The sequence below is a fragment of the Taudactylus pleione genome, unplaced genomic scaffold (genome assembly GCF_031769625.1).
Source record: "Taudactylus pleione unplaced genomic scaffold, aTauple2 ptg000619l, whole genome shotgun sequence".
NCBI classification, from domain to species: Eukaryota; Metazoa; Chordata; class Amphibia; order Anura; family Myobatrachidae; genus Taudactylus; species Taudactylus pleione.
The window spans coordinates 1,330,515-1,355,658 of NW_028285021.1; the positions used below are offsets into that span (position 1 = coordinate 1,330,515).

The following is a 25,144-nucleotide window of genomic DNA, read 5'->3' on the forward strand; positions in this document are numbered from 1 at the left end:
AAAATCAAAGTAAAGAACTATTTGTAGAGGCATATGACTGTATTGACATGATTATAGATTTGGGGCTAAAAGTAATAGGATGTGATTTCTAAAAATGTGCGAGTTTGCGGGAAAAAACATGTGAGTTTCGAAGTCACACAGGTAATAGGCTGCAAGAACAAGCAAACTCGCACTGAACTCGCATCTCGCATCCAGATGTTTTGCCAGGTAAATGTCACATTCTCACAGATAGATAGTGGATGCTTTTCCTGTACTTTAGGATTGGCTAAGACCCAGTACAGAGGTGCAGAGTTTGTGGTATTTATCAGGGACCCCCGAATGGAGATTTGGACTTAGCTGCACATGCAGGTCATGGCCCCATGACTAGATTCCCTAGTACAGATACTGGTGTACCCTGGAGTGCGGTAGGAAGTACGTAGAAGGCGTACAAAGCATAGTTGACAAGCCGAGTCTGAACCAGGCAGACAATACGGTATCAGGGGTCAGACAGGAACACGTCACTAAGAATAGCCACGGTCAGTTTGTGAGTGCATGTCCCCTTAAGAGTCTGTTTTGCAAGGAAGGTAGCCAAACTGTTAAAAATAAAAATGTTATAAACACTTTGTGTTTTTTTCCCTTTGCACGTCCTGTGATGTGGTTTGTCTTTGCAGCCAAGTTAAGCAAGTATTATTTGATTAAGTATAACCTTAAATAGTGTAATGTTTGCACTGAAATTAGTAGTCGACACAGATAATTTACTAATGATATCCTTCATTTGAATTTTCTCAGGTGATTCTGGCTGCGGTTGTCGGACTTGGCTCATGACACCTCTTTCAAGGCCAAGTAGTATCTATCAGCATAAATATAATGAGGCACACATTGGTACACACAGCATTACAGAGCCTTTTAAAAAGCAGGTTCCGCTGTTTGGATAGTTCGGAAGGAATTTTACTATATTCTTCTGACAAAGTTAGACATCTTTACAGCCTGCTGTATGTTATACAACAATGACCTTGGTCAAGAATGGTCAGATCTAGGTGACATACAGCCAGACAGCAAAGAAGACACATCAGACCTAGCACCATCAGAATATCAAATTAATATACAAGGGGGTAATGATGTTCATCAAAATATCATCCGCCAGTGCTTTACATGAGAGTTTGCGCTATTGTTCTGATGGTAATGGTGTTAGCTTACACAGGCTTGGCTATTTGTCTCATTTGTCATTTTTACGCATTACAGAAGGTGACATATGACATGTGATGCGCTGGCTGATTTCTACTGAGAAATTTCATATAATAATTTTTTTTGTTATTCCTACTTTTTTATAAGGCCTTTTATATAGAATACACAAGAGGACTGGCACTCGTTGCTTCAGGTGAAAATAGTTGTGGGTGCCTTCACTAAACATAGGATACACTGTAGAAAAAGAACTGTGGCACTCCAGGATAGTTGCTTAAATGAAGTATGTATTTGGCAATATGCTGCCAACGTTTCAGAGATGCACTCTTTTCTCAAGGCAGCCAAATACACAGTACATACATAAAGGTAACAAAACATACATGCATAAACTCTTACCTTAAATAGGTAAATGGAGTCACTGGTCCCTGCAGACCGGGCAGGGCGCGTCCACGCCGAGGCTGGGGTCCCGTCGTGATGACGTCAGCCAGCCGTGACATGGTTGCCAAGCAACCTAAACAGAGACTGATAGCGTCTCCCCGGTCTGCTAGACAGACCGCAGCGATATCTGAAATAAACATGGCAAAGCTCATCAGAAATAATACGAGGCCAAATCACTATGCATAAAACATGAACGTGAGACATATACATGAATAAAGCATCCATAACATGTATACATATGTCCACAGGGAGTCCAGTGCAAATAGCACATAATTGAGTCCAACCAGTGGTTGAATGTCAAAAACAGAGTGTTGTTCATGTAATGGCGGTATAAAAGCTGAATAATTCTAAGAAGCCATAATAGTATATGAGGAGCTGTCAAAGCAGAGGAATATATTACCAAGAACCAAAATCATCGAAGGACTGCGTGTTGATGCAGACAATAACGTTCACCAAATTGGAAGGGGTGTATAATATTGTGATGTCTACAGGCACTATGGACTAACTGAGGTTCTATCCACAATTTAAAAACCACTGGATTCACCCGAAATCCTAACTGATATATTATCACATATATTGTTCATAATGCAATAGTTACTGTCAAGAGCATGATACTATCTAGATGATGTTCCAGTTGATTTTTTCATTAAGGCCTCGAGGTGAAATGGTATTAAGTTGGTGTATCCAACGAGCCTCCAGGCGCAAAAGTTATTTTCACAGTCACCTCCCCGGATGGAAATTGGTATGCGGTCAATGACCATATGTTTCAAGGAAGACAGCGGATGTCCCAATTCCAGAAAATGTCGAGCTACTGGGTGTTCAGAGAGGCCTCTATTCAAGGTTAGTTTAATTGCTGACCTGTGCCATTATTTCTTTGATGGTACGAATGGTCTTACCAATATAGTAATGTCCACAAGGGCAAATGATAGCATAAATGGCAAAGGTTGACAAGCAGTTTAGCATTTTATCCTTGTGTGGATGCTTAATGGTGTCACCAATAATCATGTGCTTGCATGTGGTACAATGTAAGCATTTATAGCATCCTGTCGGCCTTTGTAAGAACGGGGCTGTTGGTTTATCTATTTTGAAAAACCCCGTTATGTCAGTGTGTACCACTATATCTCTAATATTGCGGCCCCTAGTGAAGCAGGCCATAGGTTTTTTATTACAGAGACTGGGTAGATTTTTATCCGTTGCAACAATCGGCCATAGTGCTTTACTGGCTCGCTGCACCACTGGACTGGAGGTTGGAAATCGCTGTTTCCAAGGAATGATGTCCTTATGTGGCTTAGTAGGTGGATATAATAGTTCTTCTCGTGTACTTTGGAGCACTTCTTCTTTCTGGCGTATCAACATCCCTAGGTCGTAACCACGGGTCACAAATTTGTCAATTATTTTATCCAGTTCAATGTGAGTGTTTAAAGGATCACTTGAAATTCTGGATACTCTAAGAATTTGTGACTTTGGAAGCCAATGGTTTCGGATGATGACCAGAAGAAGTGTGTTTCGGTCTGTGGGTTTAGTGTAGACACCTGTACGGATTCTGCCTTTCTCCACAGTTACTTGAACATCTAAGTCATTCAGGGTACTGCCACTATATTGGTAAGACAATTTTATAGGGGAGTCACGGGTGTTAATCTTGATCATCAGCCTGTTAAAGTGATCTTCACCTCCCGTCCATAACAGAAACAAATCATCTATGTAACGGCAATACTTAAGTATCAATCCCAAGATGGCAGGATCTTCGAAAAACATCTGTTTTTCTTCTTTAGACATATATATGTTTGCATAGGATGGGGCAACGTTACTGCCCATAGCACATCCTCTGAGTTGTTGGTAAACAGATCCATCATACAGGAAGTAATTTCGGGTTAGCGTAAGTTGTAAAAGAGTCATAAATAAATCTATACGCCAACTTTGTCAGAATGTTTGACGACTGCTCCTGAGGGAAATTGCCAAATCTCTTTAAGATAAGAAACTAGCTTCAGACAAATAGAATATAATATTAAGCACTTCTATTTCTAGAATTCAAAAAGATATAAAATACAACTCACGGTTTCTAATAATAATATTTAATACTTATTCAATTTATCACAGTATAAAAAACAGGTGCCTCTGTTCACTTCATTCTGCAGGGTTATCCAAGTAAAAAATAATATTATTGCAATCATAATTCACAATTGTAATACTGTATTTGTTTTCAAGAAGTAAACTGACACATTATAAACAATCTTCAATCCCTCATTAGTATCATTCCAGGCTCAGCTTTGCTGTGTAGATATGATGGGTAAAGTTGTTTTTTGTTTTTGGCTTTGTGAAGACATGTACACCAAAAATAAAATTTTTGCATGTAGAAACCAAACAACATCAATTGTTGTTTACTTTGACTTGAGGCTAAAAAAAAAATAAAATGTAGCTTTACAAATAAAAAATTTGTAGTACATGTGGTAAGTTTTACCACACTCATAAGGTTGTTGCAGGAGTATTAGGAACTACTGTTGCCATTAAAGATTATAATATTCAGGACAATATTATAAAATACTTTCCTAATGGTTTGGAGAACAGAATTGTAAACACTATTGAGTTATCTGTACAGTTTAGGTAGATACCCGATCAATGGGCAAAATTTACTAAGCGGCGGTTTGATGGCGGGTTCTATTTTATTCTAAACCTGGTTTGGTGGCAGTTTCTATTCTATTCTAAACCCTGGCGGTTTGGTGGCAGTTTCTATTCTACTCTAACCCCCGGCGGTTTGGTGGCGGTTTCTATTCTATTCTAAACCCCGGTGGTTTGGTGGCGGTTTCTATTCTATTCTAAACCCCAGGGGTTTGGTGGTGGTTTTGCAGTGGTTTCTAAATGACAGCCCTGTTCTATTCTATTCTAAAATGTGTTTTGATGGCAGTTTTGCAGCAGTTTTGACCTTAGTAAATCTGCAGATAGCAAAACCGCCGCCAAACCACAGTCAAAACACATTTTAGAATAGAATATAACAGGGCTGTCATTTAGAAACCGCTACAAAACTGCCACCAAACCCCCGGGGTTTTGGAACAGAATAGAAACCTCCACCAAACCCCCTGGGTTTAGAATAGAATAGAAACTGCCGACAAACCGCTGCTTAGTATATTTTGCCCTACGTGTCTTCAATGTGTGTCCTAGGTAGAATTTGGCATAGTATCAGCTGCTTTAACTCTTCTTCAAAAGGGGGTAAATTGGATGCACACTGCTTGGCCACCTCCTGTCTTCTGACTTTGACGCAGCTCCTCTGGCATTTTCCCTTAAAAGCACCCTAAGAGTAGCACTTTTTTACAATTTTCCACACACCTCTTGCATGTACTGACAGCATTAACTGCATCACACACCTCCTGCCAGAACTATTTCTTCTGTGCATCCTGTTTTAGTTTTGCCAGGTGCACAAACAGCACCCTCAACCTCTTCCTCCTACATTAGCTCCTGCGGTTCAAAAACCACATTCTCTTCCTCCTCACTGCTGTCCTGAGCCACCTTCCTCTTCCTAGTAGCCATTAGAACAATTCTCTCTTTCCCAAAATCAGTCTGTATCCTCTCTCCACGTTCTTAAAACCTATCAGTGACATCAATGCACAGGTGATACTTTTCTAGGGCTAATATTGTGTAATTCAGATAACCAATTACTACACTGCTTTCAAAAGCATCATCCCGCATTTAATGAAACTCGCGTTGTGATTTGCGAGAGTTTCGCTGGTCTTCTCACCAAGGAACCCGCATGGTGTCACATGCGAGTTAGGTCAGGACCTCAATACTCGCAACAGGTACTGTTTTCAGAGAAACTCACACCAAACGAGGAGATGCGAGTCCCTTAGTCACATTTACTTTTAAAACGAGCACAGTGAAAAAGAGTAAAATGATGTAAAACAAATAATGGAGAAAGAATAAGGGATTATCAATAATCAATAATAAATTGTCTGCAAATAGTTGCCTCTATATCAGGGGCATATCTATAATGAGTGCAAGGTGTGCGGTGCACACGGGTCCTTGGGTCCAGGGGGGCCCACACAGCACACCCTCCACCCATAGAGTTTTATACTTACCTGTCCCGAGTGCTGCTCTGTAGAGCCGAGCCGTTGCTGCAGAGCAGGAAAAATCACTGGGAAAATGGCGGCAGCCATTTTCCCGGTGACTCGCGCATGCACAGTAGATTCTGGCTCTAAGCCAGAATCTACTGCCAGTGCAGCACCGTGGGACCGCCGCAGAGAGGAGGGGGCCCGCACTGAGTCTGCACACGGGCCCCCTCCTCTCTTGAAATGCCCCTGCTCTATATTTATGTCAGTTCAATTTATAGCCTGAGATATTATAGTTGACATGAATGATCTGTGCTCCATTATTAGGAGTATTGAAGAAAGGAGACATACATTATGTGTGCAAGAGTCATCTGCAAAAAAACAGACTGTAATCTAATATTTGCTTTTGGATGCAGAAAATCTTACAAATAACGTGAAGGATAGGCCCAGAAACAGGTGTATTTATAATGGGAGCAGGGTGTGCAAAGCACACAGGCCCCTGGGACCAAGGGGGCCCTACACCGCACACCCAGCACCCAAAGTATACTTAGCCAGCTCCAGGAAGCTGGACCCTACTCCTCCGTGGTGCCATCTTCCTAGTTTCGCTTGTTAGGCTACTACTGAGACGGAGGCAGGCCCCGACTACGGTTTAAGCACACGTGGTTATCCTGACTGGTAACTACCACCTGGTTGTGCTCTGCCCGCAAACTAGTCGGGAGGCGGCTCCCTGCCGCTGCATCAAATACCAGCTGCTCCGATAGACTTACCATAAGTACGGAGACTAGCCCACTCGCGCAGCCGCCGTCACTTGCAGTCTGACTGCTTGATTGTTCTCTGCACTCGTTCTGCCTACCCGGCTGGAGTGGAGACGGGATTTTCTCCCTTGGTGATCCCTCGTTGTATCCAGATATCCTCCGATGCTGTTTTGAAGCCTTCCACAGGTATTATATTTATTATTTATTATTATTAATTATTTTTCTTATTATTTAGATTTTTTATTCTATTAATTTTTATTTTTTATTTATTTGCTTTATTTTTTGTTTATTTATACATTTTTTACCAAGTTTTAACATCTTGCTATTCACCAATTTTAGTATAATTTTTACATAATTCCACACCAGCGCTCATATACCCATACTTTCCACAGGTATATTGACGTGTCACTCACTCATGTGTTATATTATACGGGACTAAGGACCTCATTCAGAGGCGGTCGTTAGTTGCAAGCGGTCGCACTGAATCAGGGCGGCCACTTGCATCCTGAACAACCACCTCCTTGTCGATCGCTAAGCTGTGGGTTAACACCCACAGTTCTAGCGACCGACATGGGTGATGGTCGCAATGGTCTAGACCATCGTGACCATCGGGGCTTACGACCAGACCCTAAAGTTGGGTCTGGGCACTCGTAATCCCCAGGGAACTTCCTGCTCTGATCGAGCAGGAAGCTCCCCACTGACATCAGCAATGGTGTCAGTGGGGCCGACCCCAAATGGCAAGCGTTCTGGCAGGAACGCCTCCGTTTGGGCAGGCACGCCCCCTGCCCGCCTCCCAAACAGGGCGAGCTGTCACTCACCATCGACAGCTCGCCCCATCTGCTGCGAGACCCCTAGCGATGAAGAGTCCGTCGCTAGCCGGGTCTCGCGCATGCGCATGACGGAGCCAGCTCCGTCGTGCGCATGCCCAGTGGGGCAACATCGACTCGGTTTAAAACGCTCAGCGCTTGCGACCGACTCTGAATGACCCCCTAAATCCTTACACGTATAGGTGTCCAGACAGGAACGTTTGACTGGCAACCTCTGCATGTGGTCTGTGTGTTTATCTATACACTCAATATCATACCACGACAGACGTTAATATTTATCAGGAATATGTTACATCTACAGGGATAAAATAAACCAGTACAGACATTGGTTTCTGCCCATGGAATATCACACAGAGAATCTTTGTAACAATTATTATTTAATATCCTTGTATTTACAATTGCCATACTATTTGTTGCAGAATATAATTGGCCATTGTATTACTAATCTGTAGACTAGGAGCCTGATCAACCCTTATCTTTGCAGCTAGTTTGCTATATTAAATTTGTGTTTTAGTATATGTCTTAATTTAGACTTGTTTACGAGATATTAGTAGTGTCTATATAATATATGTCATTGTCTATGGTGAAATAAACTACTAATTTTTAACCATCTATATTATTGCCTATGTCCCAACATAAATATGAGAGCGCAGTTTTTATGTTTTTTTGTCTTTGCTAGTGAGGTTGACAATCACCTCTTTTCACTGCTGCATTGTTATTTGATATCTCCAGCTCATTAGCGCTAGGTTATATGTGTGTGTCCACTTAGCCATCCTCCTAGTGACATTTTCGGTAAGATGGAGCTGAGCAGTGACAGCGGATTAATGGGGTCTATTTATCAAGCAGTGAAAAGCATGGAGAAGTGAACCAGTGGAGAAGTTGCCCATAGCAACCAATCAGCTTTGCAGTAGCATTTATCAAGTACAGTCTATCAAATAACAGCTAAGAGCTGATTGGTTGCTATGGGCAACTTCTCCACTGGTCCATTTCTCCATGTTTTTCACTGCTTGATAAATAGACCCCTATGGCACTGTGCTAGAGCCTTTGCTCTTTGTGTGCATGCTGCGGAGGGCCCGCTTGTCAGAGCAAGGTAAGATGTGGGGCTGGTGGAAGTGGGCGCTGCTCAGCGTTAATACACTACTGCCCAGAAATGCCAAACCGCTGCAGTCATATAAAAATACACTACCAGCCGAGAGTGTTAAATGTCTTCTTCTAGCATGCTACAGAGGTGGAACTGGCTTTATCCACGGGGGTCAGGTATGGTGTGTATCTGTTAAAATAAGAAGTGAAAAATAATGTAACATATTTATCCTACCTCAATTGTCTGTTACAGCAATGAGGGACCTTATCAATCAAAATCAGGGTTGAGTAAAGTCTCATTCAAATATATTCGAAAACTTTCAGTTACAGCATTAATTCCATGTGAGTATTCCAATCAAAGGCGTGATCACAGTAAATTACATAACATGACGGCCTTGGTAAATAGAATAATCAAGTAGACTGTTTAGAGCAGGGGTCTTCAAACTTGGCCCTCCAGCTGCTGTGGAACTACACATCCCAGCATGCACTGCCATAGTTTTAGCATGCTGTTATATCAAGAAGGTGGTAGTACATGCTGGGATGTGTAGTTCCACAGCAGCTCGAGGGCCAAGTTTGAAGACCTATGGTTTAGAGAGTAGGAGGATGTATATCTAGGATAGATCGCTGTATGAAAATAATGATCACCATACATATAACAGGACATTACAGTGCAAGAGAGAATATAGAAATGTCAGCACAGTGGTTAGCATGACAGTAGTGAATAGGCAATGGGCAATAACTCTTTCCAATACTTAGCTATACTGTCTTCTTTATTTTGCTGTCGCAGCATCTCTTTAGCTATAATTAGAAAAAGGACAATATCTTGATTGTCTTAATATACTAATTTAAATGCACATTAACCTTTGCAAAACGCAGATATACTATAACAATGCAGAGATTATTACTCAGCAGATTTAGCAAAAACTCCAAAACTATTTAGTATTTTACAAAGTTTATGTAAAGACCACCAGCGCTCAGTTCCCATGATCTATTCAGTAGTGCTGAGACGGTTATATATATATATATATATATATATATATATATACCACCAGCGCTCAGTTCCCATGATCTATTCAGTAGTGCTGAGATGGTTTTATATATATATATATATATATATATATATATATATATAAACCACCAGCGCTCAGTTCCCACGATCTATTCAGAAGTGCTGTGACAGTTATACATACTGTATATACAAAGAAAAAAAGGAATCAGTTTTAATACAGATGCACTCAATCCCTCCTAATAAATAAAATGCTTTAAACTTTATTAGATATACTTTAAAATTATTATTCGGGCTTGTCAAGTTACAATAAAAATGCTATTTATTAGGGGTGAGCGGGTTCGGATTTCGGAAATCCGAACCCCCCCGAGCCCCCCCTGATCCGAGGCAGATCCGAGTCAGGCTCGACTTTTCCCGCCTGACTCGGATCTGAAATCGAGGCAAAACGTCATCATCCCGCCTTCCGAGTCTCGCGGGTTTTGGATCCTATATAAGGTACCCGCGTCGGCGCCATTTTCTCACTCGGCTGTGGACAGTGAAGAGGGAGGGTGGGAGTTAGGGCTGGCTGGGCTGTGTAGTGTAGTGCAGAGTAGTGTTGTGCTGTGTTGTGCTGTGTTGTGCTGTGTTGTGCTGTGTTGTGCTGTGTTGTGCTGTGTTGTGCTGTGCTGCGCTGTGCTGCTGTTGTCCACTACTTCAAAGTCCATAGAGGCTGGCTGTGTTGTGCTGTGCTGCTGTTGTTAATAGGGGCTGTGTCCACTACTTCAAAGTCCATAGGGGCTGGCTGGACTGTGTTGTGCAGTCAGTTCTCCATAGGGGCTGTGTCCACTCCAAAGTCCTGTGCAGTGTCCCAGTCCTAAAGGGGTGCTGTAGTGTTGTCCAGGGGGTGCTCTGTCCATCAGGGGTGCTCCTCCCAAGTGCTAAAAAAATAATATATTTTCTGTGTTTGTGAATTGTGTGCGCAGTAGCCGCACGTGCATCAAAAAAGTAGTGCCAAGCGTGCGCCTGTGTCATAAGTAAAGGGCCGGCTGGCTTGACTGTTAAAGGGTGCTGTAACCCCCAAAGTACACTCCAGTCCAAACCAAGAAAAAAAATATTTTCTGTGTTTGTGAATTGTGTGCGCAGTAGCCGCACGTGCATCAACAAAGTAGTGCCTAGCGTGCGCCTGTGTCATAAGTAAAGGGCCGGCTGGCTTGACCGGTAAAGGGTGCTGTAACCCCCAAAGTACACTCCAGTCCAAACCAAAAAAAAAAATATTTTCTGTGTTTGTGAATTGTGTGCGCAGTAGCCGCACGTGCATCAACAAAGTAGTGCCAAGCGTGCGCCTGTGTCATAAGTAAAGGGCCGGCTGGCTTGACCGTTAAAGGGTGCTGTAACCCCCAAAGTACACTCCAGTCCAAACCAAAAAAAAAAATATTTTCTGTGTTTGTGAATTGTGTGCGCAGTAGCCGCACGTGCATCAACAAAGTAGTGCCAAGCGTGCGCCTGTGTCATAAGTAAAGGGCCGGCTGGCTTGAACGTTAAAGGGTGCTGTAACCCCCAAAGTACACTCCAGTCCAAACCAAAAAGAAAAATATTTTCTGTGTTTGTGAATTGTGTGCGCAGTAGCCGCACGTGCATCAACAAAGTAGTGCCAAGAGTGCGCCTGTGTCATAAGTAAAGGGCCGGCTGGCTTGACCGTTAAAGGGTGCTGTAACCCCCAAAGTACACTCCAAACCAAAAAAATATATATTTTCTGTGTTTGTGACTTGTGTGCACTGTGGCTGCACGTGCATCAACAAAGGAGCAGCGCCAAGCGTGCGCCTGTGTCCCATAAGTAAAGAGCCGGCTGGCTCATTTCTTAAAGGGTGGTGTAACCCACAAAGTGCACTACTCTCCAGCAAAAAAAAAAAATATTTTCTGTGTTTGTGTGCGCTTTAGCCGCACGTATATATCAATATAACATAAATGGAGGACCAAACTTTCTCCGATAAAAATAAAATAGGGAAAGATCAAGAACCACTTCCTCCTAGTGCTATTGCTGCTGCTGGGAGTTGTTCATCATCCCAGAGAGGAAGTAGGAACATCACTACTTTTACTAAACAATTGACCCTCCAACAGTCCCTAGCGATGAGGATGAAGTACGACAGCAGTCATCCTGAAGCAAAACGTATAACTGAGGCCTTGACTGCTATGTTGGTGTTAGACGTGCGTCCGGTATCCGCCATTAGTGCAGTGGGATTTAGACAATTGATGGAGGTAGTGTGTCCCCGGTTCCAAATCCCGTCTAGATTCCACCTGCATCCTCAAAGCAGCAGCGACAAGTGTGTGTCTGTCTGTTAAAGGGTGGTGACACCCTCAAAGTGTGCTACACAAACAATAAAAATATTGTTCTTTTTTTTTCGGTCTTTGTGAAATGTGTGGGCTGTAGCCGCACCTGCATCCTTAAAGCAGCAGCGACAAGCGTGCGTCTGTCTGTTAAAGGGTGGTGACACCCTCAAAGTGTGCTACACAAACAATAAAAATATTGTTCTTTTTTTTTCGGTCTTTGTGAAATGTGTGGGCTGTAGCCGCACCTGCATCCTTAAAGCAGCAGCGACAAGCGTGCGTCTGTCTGTTAAAGGGTGGTGACACCCTCAAAGTGTGCTACACAAACAATAAAAATATTGTTCTTTTTTTTTCTGTCTTCGTGAATTGTGTGGGCTGTAGCCGCACTTGCATCCTCAAAGCAGCAGCGACAAGCGTGCGTCTGTCTGTTAAAGGGTGGTGTAACCCTCAAAGTGCTCCAAAAAATAAAAAACTATTTTTTTAATGTGTTTGTGACTTGTGTGCGATGTAGCCGCACGTGCATCAACATAGTAGCAGCGCCAAGCGTGCGCCTGTGTCATAAGTCAAGGGCTGGTTTGGACATCTGGTCTGGACTGAAGGACATGCCAACAATTTCTGACAAGTCTACTGTCACTGCATATGATACTGTCCTCAAAGCAGCAGCGACAAGCGTGCGTCTGTCTGTTAAAGGGTGGTGACACCCTCAAAGTGTGCTACACAAACAATAAAAATATTCTTCTTCTTTTTTCTGTCTTTGTGAATTGTGTGGGCTGTAGCCGCACTTGCATCCTCAAAGCAGCAGCGACAAGCGTGCGTCTGTCTGTTAAAGGGTGGTGTAACCCTCAAAGTGCGCTCCACAAACAATAAAAATATTCTTTTTTTTTTTTTCTGTCTTTGTGAATTGTGTGGGCTGTAGCCGCACTTGCATCCTCAAAGCAGCAGCGACAAGCGTGCGTCTGTCTGTTAAAGGATTACATCGGTGACAGCATCCAAGTAGGCATGTCAGACAGTCCGTACCTGTACTGGCAGGAAAAAGAAGCAATTTGGAGGTCCCTGTACAAACTGGCTCTATTTTACCTGAGTTGCCCCCCCTCCAGTGTGTACTCCGAAAGAGTGTTTAGTGCAGCCGGGAACCTAGTCAGCGAAAGGCGTAGGAGGTTGCTTCCACAAAATGTGGAGAAGATGATGTTCATAAAATGAATTATCAACTCTTCCAGGGAGACCAGCCTCCAGAACGTACAGAGGGACCTGTGGCTCCAGCGGGGATGAATTAATACTCTGTGAGGATGTACACACTGAAGAGGGTGAGGAATCGGTGGATGAGGATGACATCTTGCCTCCGTAGAGCCAGTTTGTGCAGGTACAGATTAATTGCCAGCTTGTTTTGTGGGGGCCCAAACGAACCAATCATTTCAGCCACAGTTGTGTGGCAGACCCTGGCGCTGAAATGATTGGTTTGTTAAAGTGTGCATGTCCTGTTTATACAACATAAGGGTGGGTGGGAGGGCCCAATGACAATTCCATCTTGCACCTCTTTTTTTTCTTTGCATTATGTACAGTTTGGGGCCTAGTTTTTCAAACTGCCATCCTGTCTGCCACTGCAGTTTCACGCCTAGATGGGTCACGTGTTTGTGCCGCCCACTCGTGTCGCTTAGCATAGTCATCCAGCTACCTTGGTGCAACCTTTTGGACATAAAAACACTATTGTGAGGTGTGAGGTGTTCAGAATAGACTGGAAATGAGTGGAAATTAAGGTTATTGAGGTTAATAATAGCATAGGAGCAGAAAAACCTACAAATTCTGTGATTTTAGCTGTTCTTATGCTTTTTTTTCTAAAAAATACAGATCCAAAACACAAAACCCAGAACCCAAAACACGGAAGGGTGGTTTTGGCAAAACCAATCCAGATCCCAAACACGAAGAAAGATCCAGATCCAAAACCAAAACACAAAACACGAAAAGTGGCCGGTGCGCACCCCTACTATTTATTACTTATTTTACTTGCACATCACTGCTATATCCTGTGCTAATTATTGCTCAATTATATTCAATATTCACACATTATTACTGTCATGCCTTCAGCATAGGGTTTGTTATGTTACATTAATTCATATTAGCAGCCCCACCTAGTGGTCAGGGCAGTAGCAGTTTAAATCAGATCTATTTTGTCCCTCCTAACATGCCTTAGCAGTCTAACAATGCATTCTGGGCTAAAGGAGCTGTAAGCAGTCATTTCTTCCATACACATGGTCCCAGACAGTCATCACTTCATATGCTCAACCTGGTATAGCATCCGATGGTGAGTTTCTAAGCTTCAACTGTGCCATCATAGATCTGCTTAGCCAGTTATGTATGTTAGCTATACTATGCCACACTGCAGCCTATACTTTGCATACTGTATATTTCATGCTGTTTGCATATTCCATGTTATGTATATGTTTGCCTTGCATTTCCATGTACATATTGTACTAGCCTTTTATTGTTTACATTTACAGTTTTACCGCGCACACTTCCTTATATGCATGTATGTGTGTACATTCATACAAGTTCCTCTATTGAATAATAAATTCTGTTCTTCAGACCACATCTGACTGGATTATTGGAAGATAGAGTATTGGTTATGCTGTCTGCTCCAAATTTGTCAGACACATAGCGAGGGGCAGAACAATTACCAATGTGCCCCGAAATAGGGCCTCATAAAGCGAAATATAAAAAAACAACTAATACAGAGATATAAAGTGATAAGAAAACAAATACAAAGAATTTTGTGAAGAAAATAAAGTCTGTTTACAAACAAGATTGTGTGCTGTCTTTATTTGTGGATATATACTATTATTTTATATTGTGTGTTGTTGTACATGCAAACTAAATAATTCCAGGTAATGGTGACTCAGTCCAAAGGGTAAATTTACTAAGATTCGAGATGGTCCCGATTTTCAAAGTGATTTATCTCGCTGGAATTCGCCAAAATTCGGGTGATTTAATCCCTTTTCTTTTACCAAATTTACCAACAGGCGATTTGAGGCTAAACGAGTTTGCAGATGGTGAAGCAGAACGAGATATCTCTCCCGAGTAACTCGTTTTGTAGGAGATTACTCACCCGAGATTGCAGTGTTTTCTCTCTGCAAATCTCTCCCGAGCTAGCAGCCAGCACATATCAGTGAGATATGTGCTTGCTGCTTGTTTGTTTTGCCTTGTAAAAATTTGAAAAATGTAAAAAAAAAAAATTACGTGAGGTCCCCCCCAAAACACTAACCAGCCTCGGGCTTGCCAGCCTGTCCAGGTTCTTAACATTACAGGGAAAAAAATGTGTAGGGATCCCCTGTAATGTAAGAACCAGCACAAGGCAGCAGGGACAGAGCTGGTTTTAAATATATACGGAGAAAAAAAATGACGTAAGTTCCACCGTATATTTAAAATCAGCCCTGGAACCTTTCTAACGGGGGACTGATGCCACAGCTAGGGATGCCCTTTCAGCGGGCCCCCCAGCCGCAGCATCAGCCCTGACCGTTAGTCAGCCCAGGCCAGGGATCCCTGGGGAGTTGGTGACCCCCCCAATTGAGGGCTAGTCCCTGCTGCCTTGTGCTGGTTCTTACATTACAGGGGATCACTACACATTTCTTTCCCTGTAATGTTAAGAACCTGGACATGCTGGCAAGCCCGAGGCTGGTTAGGGTTTTTGGGGGGGACCTCACGTCCTTTTTTTACAAATTATCCCTATTTTTACAGGTTACAGAAAGAAACATACACAAATCACAATGATTTGTGTATGTTTCTGACCATCTCGCAGCTCAGGGGGTTGAGAATTTGAAAAGTGATTTTGACACAGAGTTTGCTCCTATGTCACCCGAGCTTGTCAGTAGGATTTTTGTAAATTTGAGAGATGTATGTTTTAGGTGAAAAGTACTTCCGATTTGGCCCAATGGTGAATTGATTCGAGATTGCTATCTCACCCGGGTTTTACTAATGAAATGAGAGAAATCTCTCTCTAACTCACCCGACTTTGCCTTTAGTAAATTTGCAAGCAGGGAAAAAAAATCAATAAATCACCCGAGATGGTCATCTCGACCTATCTCGATTCTTAGTAAATTTACCCCCAATAATTATAGATGTTATTCACTTAATCTATTCCTAACGGAGAGCCTAAATGTGTTTTGATTGCTTACTAATATAAGCAGTATCTCTTATCATCAACTGTTACATATCAATATACATAATATCTATTGTATCATTAGTTGGTTAGAAAAAGATACACATGTTGCCAGCATCCCACATCTGAAGTGAAAGCTAGTTATTTTTATCTCAGGGACAATGATCTAATCTGTTTGTGCAGCAGCTTAAAGCTGCTATATATTTAAAGATCTATTTCCTGGGTTTATCACCGTATTATTAATTATCTTCAGTGATAATTCTAGCTCAGTTTCAATCTTCATATGATGTACTAGATTTTATAGCTATATTTTATAAATCTGTGTAAAGCCATTTGCAGTTACAATTTTTTCACCATTAACACAGCGTTTTGTACTATCTCAGGGTGGAAAGAATCATTAGTATATCTGCATTAATTAGACCCTCTGTACTGTCTGCTTTAAAATGCAGCAGTACTTGGCTTGTATTATACTTTTACTAACATATGCTGGAGTATAACTTATACTAATGTACCTATATCACTGAAGCAAGGCCACATACATCTAATATATCAGTGTCATACAGTCTCCGTGTAGCGCCACCTGCACTGTTTCTCTGATATCCCTGTGGGCTCACTCGCTTCACGTATTGTTCGCTATTACAATTAATATTTTAGTGATTTCTAGCAGATGGCATTTCCTCAATCTTTACACCACAACTTATACACATATTACATTTATTATATTAGTGTACAAGCACACGGCAGATGCCAATGCGCATTTTGCTTAGTCAGCTTTGTCAAACATATATACTGTATATATAAGCCACCAGTGCTTCTTCAAACAATCTATCAAATAGTGCTGTGACAGTTCTCAATATTAGCAACAATAGCACAAAGTTTTATGTATAAACTTCCAGCACTTAGTACACTTTCTGTAAGATAGTGCTATGACAGAGGCGTCACGGGGTCTGGTGACACCCGGTGCGCACTCTGGATAACCCCCAGACGCCGGAGTCGTGCCCGGCTGAAAAGGGGGTGTGGCCTTGTGGGGGATCCCAATAACATTACTCCGGGGGCAGCCCAGCATCACTGGAAATGCTGCGCTGCCCCTGGAGACTGGGAAGTCTGCACTGTCAGCTCCTCTTCTATGACAGGAGCTGTGAGCTGCCAAGTGATTATTTTAATTTTATTCAATGATACTGCATTGATGATGAAAGTATTATGTGGATGGCCCGGCTACGCATGCACACAGCCGCTGGGAAGTCAGTGAGAAGACAAGGAGGGATCTGCTCGGATCCCTCTTTACATCCCCAGAACTCTTTCCCATAGGAAGAAGCGGGGATCCGTGAACAATCGCCATCTGAAGATGGCGCTTGTTCTCGGCAGCAAACTAGTGTTTCCACATGGTTTCCGGGCCATTTATCAATGATGAATAGGCCCCTTAGTTTTTTAAACTTGCAGAGAGTTTAAAACATAATTATCACTAGTGATAATTATGTAATGATGAATAGGCCCGATAGATAGATAGATAGATAGATATGAGATACGGTAGATAGATAGATCTGTTTTCCCTCTATTCACCTGGTGTAGAAATGTAGGCTGACATCAGCTGATAGCGAGTATAGTGGTACTATTATTACTCTTTGAGAAAAATGCTTGGAATGTATATTGCGTACATTGGAGAACAAAGTACACAATTCTATATCATTGCATAAACATGAGGGAAATGTGACAAACTAACTTGCTCGGATGCTTCATGTTCCTGTGAAAAACTTTCTTTGTCTTTTGTGTGTGTGAACAGTGTATCTATATCATTGTGAATCCAGGATTGCAAGATGACAGCAGGTAAGATCGGCTAGCTTAACCAGCAAGAGAAAGTAACAAATGTATCTAAAGTATGGGAATGCATAGCATACGTGGTGTGGGGGGGGAAAAAAACAAGCCACTGGGAATTCATGTTTGGCAAAGCATAGGGTTTTTTTACGTTTGTTTTTGTTTTTTTAAAACTACTATAAAGCAAAAATCTGCAAGTATGCCTTTAAACAAAGATAACTGCAATCAACTACCATAGGGGCAAAGAGTGCAGCTGCTATGGTGCCTGGAGCTGAGGGGGGACATCTTCCTTGTCAAATTTACATGTGTTTCACCATTGGGTGGTACTTTATAGCCCTTATAAACTTTTGCTATGGGGCCTTCAAATACCTAGTTACAGTACGCTCCTGACTGACAGCTTTGGAGAACATGGAGAGAGGATACAGAGTGATTTTGGGAAAGAGAGAATTGTTCTAATGGCTACTAGGAAGAGGACGGAGGTTCAGGACAGCAGTGAGGAGATAGAGAATGTGGTTTTTGATCTAATCAGTAGTTACACTTTTATGCAGTAAATGCTTTTATGGCTTAATTACATTTTGAAAATGTTATTGTATGTTAAGGTTTTATTGTGAAGATTTGTTATTCGTTCCCTCTAATGTGGTCATGTAACGTAGGCAGCACTGTGGAGGGACTGCAGGTAAATGGTTTATTTAATGCTGTGCAGTCTAACTATACGTGGAATGAGAGAAAAGATTTCCTTCTTTTTGTTATTATTTAATATAAGAATCAAAATATGATTTCTATACATAAATACGCTGCCTTTTTGTCTGCAGAGAAAGATCTGGTGAGGTATTATCTAGTCTGTCATAGTTACAGCGTATGAATGTTACTCAGTCAGGCTTAGCATTCTAGATTCTTAGTACTCAAGACTATAGTTTTTTTATATTATGTTATTTTCTACTCTATTACCCTAGAAGTAGTCTGTGACATTTACATAGATAATACGTTGGAAAAGCAGTAACTGTCAACTAATGATTACGGGGCATATTTCTGAAAGTCATTTTGCGGGAAATCAACCATTTTCGGGGGACACTCGCAAAAGCAGCCTCCATCCCCATCGGCACCTACTGACGCATGTACAGCCTCGCATGTGCAGTATGCTGGCCTCACAGGTACAGTTTGCTGGTCTTGCATGTGGAGTATACTGGCCTCGCATGTGCAGTATGCTGGTCTCCCATGTGCAGTATGCTGGTCTCCCATGTGCAGTATGGTGGCCTTGCATGTGCAGTATACCTGCCTCGCATGTGCAGTATGCTGGTCTCACAGGTACAGTTTGCTGGTCTTGCATGTGGAGTATACTGGCCTCGCATGTGCAGTATGCTGGTCTCCCATGTGCAGTATGCTGGTCTCCCATGTGCAGTATGGTGGCCTTGCATGTGCAGTATACCTGCCTCGCATGTGCAGTATGCTGGTCTCACATGTGCAGTATGCTAGCCTCGCATGTGCAGTATGCTGGCCTTGCACGTACAGTATACTGGCCTCGCATGTGCGGTATGCTGGCCTCACACGTACAATATGCTGGTCTCACATGTGCAGTATGCTGGCCTCGCATGTGCAGTATGCTGGCCTTGCACGTACAGTATACTGGCCTCGCATGTGCGGTATGCTGGCCTCACACGTACAATATGCTGGTCTCGCATGTGCGGTATGCTGGCCTCACACGTACAATATGCTGGTCTCGCATGTGCAGTATGCTGGCCTCACACGTACAATATGCTGGTCTCGCATGTGCAGTATGCTGGCCTTGCACGTACAATATGCTGGTCTCGCATATGCAGTATGCTGGCCTCACACGTACAATATGCTGGTCTCGCATGTGCAGTATGCTGGCAGTGTCCGTGGACAGTGTTATTTATCATATTGCTTCCAACTCTTCGCCGGGATGGGCTCTTATCAGTATCCATGTACCAGCAACAGAAGATTGCTAAATACAAGTGAAATATTCATTTTTGCCTGTGTATTTAGTTGTAGTTGATATCTTCTCATCACAGCCATATTGTAATAAATGCCCCCTTCATAAAGTGAGTACACTCTGTAACTTGCACTTGAAGAAATCTCTACATTTAATGTTGACTTGCTTATATATGAGGCTACCAAATGTTTTAATAATATGTATGTGTATCTTGACTGTTTGACAAATTGACAGATAGCTGTGACTACTGTAACATGATTAACTGTCTGTGGTTATAGTCTTTTGACTGGTCACTGGCCCTTTATCTAGCCCCCAGGTATATAGCATTGTTCCTGTTTCCTAGTTCCTGTGTATATGACTTATCTTGCACTTGTGCAGTTTTTGTTCCTGTTAGAATGGAAAGAGCAAGCTGAGATCAATTCCAATACAGAGACCAATATACCTTCTTTGACAATTTCTTGATCTCACCATTCTCTGATTAATATACTGACTTTGTCCCTGGCTTGCTTAACCTGCTTACAGTAAAAGCCAGCCAACTCACCAATGATTTTGTTTTGTAATCATCTCAAACCCTTTGTTCTTGCTCCCTGATCTATTATCGAAGTTCCAGACTTCCAGTGATTTCTCTTATTTTTAAAATAAACTATGCTCTATCTGTTGCGATGAATGTTAATACCTGGCCTGGACCAGGTAATTTTAGGCCTACAAGGTGCATTTTATTATAAAAGATATGCACCTATATTCTCCTCTGCCGGCGCTTGGAAATAACATCATCTCCAAGCGCCTATGAGATGGCTCTCCATAGGGCAGTGGTTCCCAAACTGTGCGCTGTGGCACCCTGGGGTGCTTCGGGACACTTGCAGGGGTGCCTCAGGTTGGTGGTCCAGCACCAAATCAAATTATTTACGGCCAATGTAATGTAAATATGTGGACAAACAGAAGTGTAAACCTGTCCCCCACCATATAACTGACCCTAAGGATGACAGGTCAGCACAATTTACTTTATTACATTTCTTTCTGAATTTCTCCATAAGAAACTTTTGGCTTAGGGGTGCTGTGAAAATATTGCTTATACTCTAGGGAGCCGTGGTTCAAAAAAGTTTGGTAACCATTGCCATAGGGTGTTAACGGGACCTGGGTGGGATGACCTGGGTAACCAGTTCACACTGCAGGGTTACACAGGTCGTTCCAGTGTTCAAACCTGCTCACTACCTGAGTTGGATTGCCGGGTCACCCGATCTGGAATGCAACCCTGGTCCCCTTTTACACTGGCCAAATAACCCGGGTTATTTGGCCAGTGTAAAAGGGGTATTAGTGTTGTTATTACTGTGCCATACTCTGCAAATAAGGGAAGAAAGCTGAGAAAAGGTAAAGGTTCAGTAGGCATTTAAAATGCCTTGGAGGTTTTTAAAAACATGAAGCTTGGGTAACTGACTAGATAGGGTTAATAGTTCTAGTTTCTAGGTTTTTGCATATTTGTAATTTTATTTGTTTACAAAATTAGGGGTGGGGTGTAGGTGTGCCTGATGTATGCCCTATGGAACTTTCTAGTGTCTCTTGCCTGTTTGACATCCCACTCACCCTCCCTAGTTGCACTCCTCGCCAATACATGGGTTAGGCTGATACTGCCCTACAGGGGTCAGTGGCATCATTGGTCCAGGTGGGCCTTACGGATTTGTGTCATTGGGAGGGGAGCTAGATACCTTGAGTGGAGTATGATAGGACAGCAGGAGGCCTCCATCTAGACCTGGGGCCCAATGTAATAGAGTAAGAGTTTAGAAAATGTGAGTTTTTTCACAAGTTTTAAACTCGGCCAATGTAATAGAGTCCAAGAATAAAGCAACAGAGCAAACTCGCATGTTTTTCAGACTCCAAATTTACAATTTAAACTCTCATTCAGATGTTTTCCCATTTTGAAGATAAAACTCGACCAATGTGATAGTTTACTGCTAAACTCTCACCCTATTAAATTTGGCCCATGGTTGTGGAAGTTTGCAGATAGTTACACTGTCAGTAGGGCCGTAATTCTTTGCCACCATACTTCCCCTTTTTAATTAATAACATCATTTAAAATTAAATGACATAAAAGCTGACCCTTTTCCCAGCCAACATCTGCCTCTGAATCTTTATTTTAGATAAGTATATGTTTGTTAGCTGTCTGGGAAGTGTAGGCTGATACCAGCCGATTTGAAGTTTAATGGCTCATAAATGAATCATATTGCCCTGGTACTGCATTAGCCAAACGCCTATTTGCAGAGCACGGGTTATGTTTTTGCACTGCGCATGCACTGGAACGGAGCATTCATAAATACAGGTGATGCAGAGTTTTACACATTATTATTGCAACTCCACTTACTGTATGACAAAAGAGGTGACTGCCTGTAATGTAATGTTCTCACACAGGCACATTTCAGTGAGTACATGCTGACACATCTGCAGGCTATACAGAGTTGGAGGTAAGCTTGAATACATATGTTCTCAGGACCTCATTCAGAAATAATTTCAACTAATATAAAACAATTCATTTCCATGGGTGTGTCCTTTATAATTACCATGTTATATTTATTGAAATTACGTAATTAGCAAATTGCCTTATAAAAATAATAATATTGTGTATCCAAAGGCGTAGCCTACTGTACTTCTTTATTCTGTATTATATGGGATATTTTATGTAATGTATTTAATTATAGATCATGAATTTATAAGTGTAAATGTCTTATATATGCGTCCCTAGTTTATTAAGGCTATTAATGTGAGTCAGCATAGTTGTTGTACAGATGTGTCCTCATACACTAAGCGTCTATACGCCATACGGCGTGAGATGCCCGGGGCGGCCAAATCGACCAAAAAATAATTCTTAATGACTTTACCCCTAAAAGTGTCCCTGGAAACATTTGTAAAAGTGGCCTCATGGGGGCGCCACCAAATAAACTGTAAGTGAAACACACCTCAAAGTAGGTGGGATTAGTACATCACTTGTACATTGTAGATGTCAATGCACATTGATACTGTATGTAGGATAACAGTTATGATTAAAATAAAATGCATAAAAATCGCAGTCAATTCATGTTAGTTTTTATTACCAATAAAGAATACGGTACAGAATGACTGCAAACACTATAAACATTTTCTATGTTATTGCTGATTCTGGTTATGTGTCAAAAATTGTTTACATTTCTACTCTATAGATAAGGTAGATAGTTAACAGTAAATGATTAGTAAAGGTTTAAATCATTTTTAGAAGAATCAGATAAAAATAAATTATGCATTTATTTGCAAAACGGGTTTACCAATGTCAGTACTACAGACGCATATCCACTACACGATAAAAATGAATGATTGAACGATTACGACATAGTTATAGTTCAATCGTTCATTAATCGTGCAGTAAATATGCCGGAAACGACCAGCGATGCGCGCTCCTGCTGGTCGTTGTAGGCATCTGTCATCGCCTGAACATGCACGGCAACCTGCCGATATCGGCAGGTTGAGCATGTTCGGGGATGAGGGTGGGTGCCTGCACTGAATGACATATCGTTCAGTGGGTCTGATTCAGAGCCGCTCGTTCGCTCCGAGCGATGTTCGCACATCTGCGCATGCGTATGGGTTTTAGTACGCATGCGCGAACCAGTCAGTGCGGTCGAAAATCATGTGCTCGCAAAATAGCGAATGCCTGCTAATTTGAGTGACAGGATGAGGCGTTTGTGGGTGGTAACAGGGGAAGGTGCTTGAAAACAGGGAGTGGAGATCCGAACGCAGGCGTGCCAAACGGTCAAAACGGGCGTTTTAAGGGTGTGCATAATTAACAAAGCAGCGTCATTGACCACGTCACTTGGTTGTCTTTTAGCCTGAACTGCTCACATGATTGCGGTAGGAAAATGCTACCACAAGCACTGCGAGCAGTTCAGACGCCTTTCGATGTACCCGATTAATCTAATAAATAGCGGAGATGACGTATGATGCGAGCGGCCAGGGGGCGTTTTTTCCAAAATAGCGAGCGCATGTTTCGTTCGCTCGTTCAGACATAGAGGCGTCAACAGACCGCAAAGAGCGAGCGCTCAATTTAAATAGCCAGCCCCTTTTTCTGAATGAGCGTCCGCAAAAGCGTCCGGCTCTGAATCAGGCCCAGTGTGTGCACAATATCCACTCTACAGTATGATGAACGATAGAACGATTACAACGTTGCAATCATACAGTCGTTCTACACTCGTGTAGAGGATATGCACCTTAACAGCACATTGTTTTTAATTGTAATGTAAACACCAAGTCTGATAATAGCTGACAACTGTCTGCTGTCTAACATGCACATAAAATCAGTATATTATTATTATATGACATATGATATTGCTCAGACAAGTAAGCATTGGAGCTGTGTAATAGGGTGATGTGCTAGGCTATGACTAGGCAGAAAGTATATAGTAAGGTCCTAACTTACCAGACAGATGGTGACGGCTCTCTGAGGCATGTGGCACTGGTGATGTATCTATATGGTGACGTCTCTGGAGAGGAGCTCCGTCTCGAGATAGAAGGAATCTTGGATGTCAATAGCCCCATTATAGGATGCACTACTTGCAATGACAGGTGATGGACGGCTGTCTGTCATGAAGAAGAGCAATGCTACTGAGGGTGGCGCACCACCACCCAGCTCTTACTATGCATATCATGGAAATATGCTTTTAATTGCATTATATTATAGACACACTGGGTCTCATTCAGACCCGCTCACGAGCGCTGTACGCTGGCAAGCGGGTCGATGGTGCCCCAGTGCGCATGCGCGAGACCCGGCGAGCGACGGGAAAGCTGTCGCTCCATGTCTCGCACCAAAGGGGGCATGCTGTCGATGGTGAGTGACAGCACGCCCCCTTTGGTGGGCGAGCTGGGGGCGTGGCTGCCCAGACGGAGGCGTTCCCATGGGAACGCCTACCGTCTGGGTCCGGAGTGATTTTGGCTCTGATAGAGCCAAAATCACTCCAGGGCTTGCGGCAACGAGACCCTACCACAAGGGTCTCGTCGCAAGCCCGATGGTCATGATGGTCTTGACCATCGCGACCATCATCATGGATGCTCGCATAAGCTGTGGGTGGTAACCCACAGCTATGCGAGCATCCAGGAGGACGCACTATTAAAAAAAAAATGCCCTGATTCAGAGCGGGCGCTCGTTCAGAGCGTCTGGCTCTGAATCAGGCCCACAGTTTCTTTTTCTTATTTTATAATTATGATATTTGCATTATCCTTAAATTTTTTTAATAGATACTGACCTGTAGCCCTATTTGTTTGTTTGTTTGTTTGTTTGTGTTTGGCAGGTGACAACTGAAAATTGGTCACAAAAAAGAAAGAAAAATTGTGTTTCTGCACTCTACAATATTTGTTACTACGTAATCACATACACGGCCCCAAAATACTATGCATTATTTAATTCTTAGTTATGGGGGTGCTGCCCTAATTCAACCAAATTGAACTGAAATGTAAGGAGAGAAAGCTAGGGCATGTATTCTTATGGCCGCACAGAAAAGACATAATAAGACTTAACTTTTATTTTCATTAGTCTAAAATAATCCCAATCTTTGGGAGATGTACAGCGAAATATAAAGGTTAAAAAATTAACGAAACATACAAGTGAACA

General features: G+C 42.4%; 1 protein-coding gene across 2 annotated transcripts in view; it reads left to right on the forward strand.

The window, feature by feature from the left end:
• The first annotated feature begins 6,417 nt into the window (after window positions 1–6,417).
• The window catches only part of LOC148479633 (3-galactosyl-N-acetylglucosaminide 4-alpha-L-fucosyltransferase FUT3-like), a 45,126-nt gene continuing 26,399 nt past the window's right edge, over window positions 6,418–25,144 (forward strand). The window contains exon 1 of one of the 2 annotated variants that reach the window (XM_088454477.1): window positions 6,418–6,577. Coding sequence is in view for 1 of the 2 variants with exons in the window: in XM_088454476.1 (XP_088310602.1) it covers window positions 17,573–17,582 (10 nt within the window). In the remaining variant the exon portion in view is untranslated. Of the gene's footprint in view, window positions 6,578–17,540; window positions 17,583–25,144 lie in introns of those variants that run through there. The other variant, XM_088454476.1, reaches the window with a different exon arrangement.